Source organism: Phoenix dactylifera, chromosome 9, assembly GCF_009389715.1.
Source record: "Phoenix dactylifera cultivar Barhee BC4 chromosome 9, palm_55x_up_171113_PBpolish2nd_filt_p, whole genome shotgun sequence".
Taxonomy (NCBI): Eukaryota; Viridiplantae; Streptophyta; class Magnoliopsida; order Arecales; family Arecaceae; genus Phoenix; species Phoenix dactylifera.
The window spans coordinates 19,064,157-19,069,027 of NC_052400.1; the positions used below are offsets into that span (position 1 = coordinate 19,064,157).

General features: G+C 40.6%; 1 protein-coding gene across 2 annotated transcripts; it reads right to left on the reverse strand.

Annotated features, from left to right (window-relative positions):
- Positions 1 to 524: 524 nt before the first annotated feature.
- On the reverse strand, positions 525 to 3,556 carry LOC103701201 (two-component response regulator ARR10). 2 transcript variants are annotated; one of them, XM_026806778.2, is made up of 6 exons: positions 2,879 to 3,556; positions 2,562 to 2,638; positions 2,277 to 2,334; positions 1,777 to 1,981; positions 1,212 to 1,671; positions 525 to 1,109 (listed from the first exon to the last, which is right to left on the reverse strand). In XM_026806778.2, the coding sequence occupies exons 1-6, from the start codon at positions 3,303 to 3,305 to the stop codon at positions 750 to 752; spliced, it is 1,587 nt and encodes a 528-aa protein (XP_026662579.2). In that variant the 5' UTR covers positions 3,306 to 3,556; the 3' UTR covers positions 525 to 749. The 2 variants fall into 2 exon arrangements, with proteins under 2 accessions (XP_026662579.2, XP_008781403.4); XM_008783181.4 differs by having other exon boundaries at positions 1,212 to 1,674; positions 2,879 to 3,553.
- Between the last annotated feature and the right edge of the window lie 1,315 nt (positions 3,557 to 4,871).

Genomic DNA, 4,871 nt, shown 5'->3' on the forward strand with positions numbered 1-4,871 from the left:
CAAGATTTGAAAAACTCATAACTAAGGAAAATATTTTTGACCCTTTACTTACTGGATCATATCCTTAGGAGTACTAACCGGTTTCTAGGAATCCTAGAAAGTTAATAGATAAAGCATCTATTACAGCTATATCAACAAATGATCCTGACTAGGAGTACGAAATAAAACATCAAGAATTGGGGATGTTATTAACCCAAAGCTATCACATGCCCCAGACAGATTCTCATATTTAGAATTAAGGAATCATCTACAACAAAGCACTGTACGGGCAAGCAATAAGTTAAGCCATCATGTCCTTCATATATATTGCATAAATTAAGCTATTGGATCCACGCTATTGTTAAACAATGTCTTCTAGTGTGTTCTCCTTTTCTTGTTCTTTTTTCTTTTGTTTTTAAGCAAAAAGAAGATGAAAATATTTAACAAAAATCGAAGGTGCAAATTAACAATGTTTGTTGTTTGTGTGTGTGTATGTGTGAGTAAGAGAGAGAGAGAGAGAGAGAGAAGCAAGCAACGCATGATCATGCAAGAACAAGACTAACTCACTATGTTTATCGATATCTTAAATGGTTTCCCCAATAATCCAGATGACAGCAAATCAATTTCAGATATCATAGCACTCGAACACGTAGAATCCAGAGCTACCATTACCAAAAATTCAAGACTTGAAGGAATCATGAGCTAAACCTTATTCGTAGGCAGCATAACTATGAATATTAAAAGGCCTTGAGACAAGTACTTGAAAGATCTCACTCCAATGCCTTAATCGACATGGTCAGATCTAAAGTACTCAGCCCCCGAGCGGCCTTGTTGCTGCTAATTTTTTGTAGGAACAGGATTCCAGGCTTGGCGGTTTCTTCTTGTTGCATGGAAATAGGGGAAGAAAGTGAAAGTGAGAGCATGCTATCGACTTGCTCGTCAGCTTCGATGCCCTTCTTGCTAGTACCCTCATCATTTGCAAAATTTGGTCTCAAGCTTAACTGCAAGTTGGGAGTCCAATCGCTCTCCATCGTCATTCTCATCCTCTTCACCTCTGCGTCATGGGTCTCTCTCTTTGCGAACATCTCTTCAAATTTGGTCATGGGCTTACCCACCCGATGCTTCTGCAGCTGCACCACAAGATAATGAATCAAAAGAAGTTAGAATCTTACCATTGCAATGATGAAAGTGAATTAACCGCTCAAATGGTTTTCAAAGATTTAAAGAATCACCGCAAGTTGGAATTGGTTTTCAAATCGAGGCTCGAGGCTGTCATTGATGACAACTGGATCATGAGAGTTAGGCTGGGTCTTCTTGTTGTTGTTATAGTAGTAATTGCTGCTCCCCTTCCATCCCAAAGAAGAATCAGTGGAGATTGGGTTCGTAGTTACAGCCTTGGAAAGGGGACTTGAGCTGCTACTGATCAAGCTAAAGCTTCCGAGCCCATTGCATTCGAGTCTTTGGTTACCCACCATTTCCCGAGGAAGCCACGTTCTTTCCTCAAGGTATTCGTGTGAGGGTCTCGTGTTCCCGTTTCCAGTAATGGTGTCCCTCTCGTCAAACCGATGAGATGTGGACGGCTTCCCATCCTTCCCAAAGATCATATCATGTATCAAACCCTTTGCTGGACTGTGATTCTTCATGGAGCTAGCTCTCGCTAACACTTGCTGGTTGAAAGCCCATTCTTGATGCCTTCTGAGAGAAGGGAATCAAAGAGGAGATAAAGGTCAAAATATTAGGGTTTATGTGCCTAGGAATATTTTCTCTCAGGAATTTGGGTAGAGGAAAGAGCTTTACCCAAAGTTGCAGCTCCTGAGATCAGACAACTGTTGGGGCTGCAGGCGATGAAGAAGGCCGTAAAGCCGGTCATCGTCATGGATGCCCCTGGATGGGAAGAAGCCTCCACTCTCCATTCTAAAGGACTGGTGTGCACCAGTTCTTTGGTAGAACATCTCATGAAGGCGACCTCCTCCTCTCAGATGCATGTCCATCGGTGAAATTACTGCGATGAGTAAGTATTAGCCCCAAGCCTGTTAGATATCCTTTTCTCGTGGAAAGCAAGAATAGACTAATACAGCCGATTTATCATATCTTAGTTTCACGTCGTGCATATTAATTGATCATTTTACAAAAAAATATTGTTTTCCCCAATCGTTATCAAAATTCTGAACAAATGAAGTGGATCTATAGTGCATGTCGCACAGAACTTTATAATTTGTTAAATTTATGATTATATAGCCCTCACAAATTATCATCTTCTTTAGAGAAAACAAAAAGAATGTGAGAAGCGATCAAACCTGAAGAGATGGCTGACTTTTCTCGCCCAGTATCATCTAGCTTCTTGCTTCGGTACATCTGATCCAAGAAGAGCAGCAGAAAGAATGATCATCAAGGAGGGGAGATATTTATTTAAAGGAAGCACGAACAGTTTCTTTTTCAAGGAAGATTTTTAAGGAAGCAGTAGTTTGACGAAATTGCACACAACCATGAGAGTCGATAGGAATTAGATCCGATTCTCTCTTCCAGGCACCACAAAGTATGTTAAGGAGACATCCTTTTAGTTTTCTTTTCCCTTTTCTTACCTGCAAGTGGCTCTTTACATGGGCAATACTGAGTCCCCTCACATTCATCATCTGAAGAACCAACTTTGGAGTTGCTCCTGCACCATCCATTTCGCCCAGAAAGTAAATACATGACTGAAAAAACGAGAATTAAAAGGCAACAATCTAAAAACGCTGGTTTTTGCTAAGAAGATGGAGGTGAGAGGCAGCCATCATTTCATCAAATTCACGGCCAGATCTCCAATTTTTTTTCCAAATAACTAAGGTTAATCATAAAATTCAGGAAAACGGAGAAGAACTGATGGGGACTTTCGGGATACAAAGAGGAGGAGCTTTACTCTCTTGCCCGCCGAGCCGCTCCACGGCGCGGATGAAGGATAGGTGGAGATCAGGTGTCCACCGAAGCCTTGGCATTTTGGAGCGGATATACTGCCTCACGGCGGGCACTCGCTCGCCGCTCCCTCCGGCTGCACCACTATTCTCCTTATCCTTGTCGCTGCAATTGTTAGTACTGCTGTTGTTGCTGGAGCTCCCTCCTCCCGCGACCTCCGTCGTGCTCCCCCCATCATCCTCCTCATCACCACCTCCCTCCATCTCCCCCTCCTCGCTCCCCTCGGCCACCACATCCTCGTTGAGGTCCAGGGCTGGTGCTGGCTTCTTCCGGCTTGGAGACCGGCAGCTCCCCACGCTTCTCTCAGTACTCTTCTCGCTCTTCTCCTCATCTTCACAGATCTCCACCACCTTCTTCTCCTTCTCTCTCCCCATATTCCCCCTTCCCCCCTTTCTCTCTCTACACTACCATTTGGCTAGATTGACGGATGTGGATGAATAGGTGAAGAAGAGGGAAGACTCTGGGAACAATGGCCAATGTTAAAGGCGGAAGAGTACTTAGAATAGGGTGGTGGAAATGATAAAAATAATGATATAATATGGACGGAAGACATGAAGAAGTATTCCCTACATTGACTAGTTTTCAATTATTATTCCTTTTTTTTTCTTCCGTGTGTGTACCGGCAAAAACAGCGTGTGAAGAGGAAGGGGAAAAGGAGGATATATAGCTTAATTTAGAGGGGAAAAAAGGGGAGCGGGGGTTATCAACTGCCCATGGAGGGAAAAGAGACATTAGCTGTTGACACTTGCCCCCAGGTGACAGCAACGTCTTCCAAGTTCTAGCATATCTGCGGTATTTCCGCCACCCAGGAACCCCGGCCCTCCTTTGGGTTTGGCTGAGCTGGCTTCTCGTCAGCTGTATATATATAATATATGTATGTACCTATGTATATATATGTTGCGAGGATTCTTATCTGCATGGGTCCTAATGTACTCCCTCGTTCGAGTTTTGACATGTTTATCAGGCTAATAGTCCAAATTCAATCAAATCTAATCAGAAGCACAATGATAAATTTGTGGCTTGCAACATTTCCTAATCTATATGGGTTATGGACCGGATCTACTCTTAGTCTATATGAGTTACAGTCTGGGTCCACTTTCATACCTCATCTAAGCTACTTGTAGTCCCTGTGGATCAAAAGCTACATCCATATTGATACCATTTGTAACGCCCCAGTACCTGCTCAAAAGGCTAGTCAAAAGATATTATTTAGATTATTTAATCATGTACAGATATATTGAAGATTTTTTCAAGACATAATTGATGCGAACTAAACCATATACCAATGTGAGTCCAAATATAATTATAACTTATTAGTTTAATACTTTTTTTAATATTTTCTTTTCTAACTAACTTTTCAGTTGTTTACTTGTATGTCCTAATTGACATAAGTAACCATGTAGCATTGCAGTTGCACCTAGACATCAAATATGATTGGTATAGTCCATTACAAGGTCAGATGTACATATTATTATGAAATTAAGAGTGTGGCAATCATCCCTGTAATATATCCCTCACAGATATCGAATAAATTTTAATAACAAGAACAACAAATTCTTGCATAAAAAGCTATATATACATGGCATTCCATCCGTTCAAAATTAAACCTTTATATTGCTTTGCAGATATAACAACATTTTCTTCAATTCTTCATGATAAAAGGCCTAATATTTGTGAATGGAGAAAATACACTACAAAAATGCCGAATCTCAAGAAAGAAGATATAGAAGAAAAAAAATGCAAAACTCCTTGCGGAAATATGATTTATTAAGATTTGATTTTCGGAAGCATTTTAAAAATTTAAAGTTTGAGGTTCAGGTCGAATTTATAGTTTAGAAATGACAATTAACATTTCAGGTTATATAATTTATATCAAAATATATAATAATGACATACCTAAAGAAAATCCACGATATCATGTTGTTGGTTAAAAAAAGCAA

Bases quoted from the DNA above. Each gene is read 5' to 3' on its own strand.
- LOC103701201 (XM_008783181.4), bottom strand. From the start codon at position 3,305: ATGGGGAGAGAGAAGGAGAAGAAGGTGGTGGAGATCTGTGAAGATGAG. The intron at 2,639-2,878 runs GTAAAGCTCCTC...TGGATGGTGCAG, and splicing joins GCGGCTCGGCGGGCAAGAGA to GAGCAACTCCAAAGTTGGTT. The intron at 1,982-2,276 runs GTTTGATCGCTT...TACTCATCGCAG, and splicing joins AAAGTCAGCCATCTCTTCAG to TAATTTCACCGATGGACATG.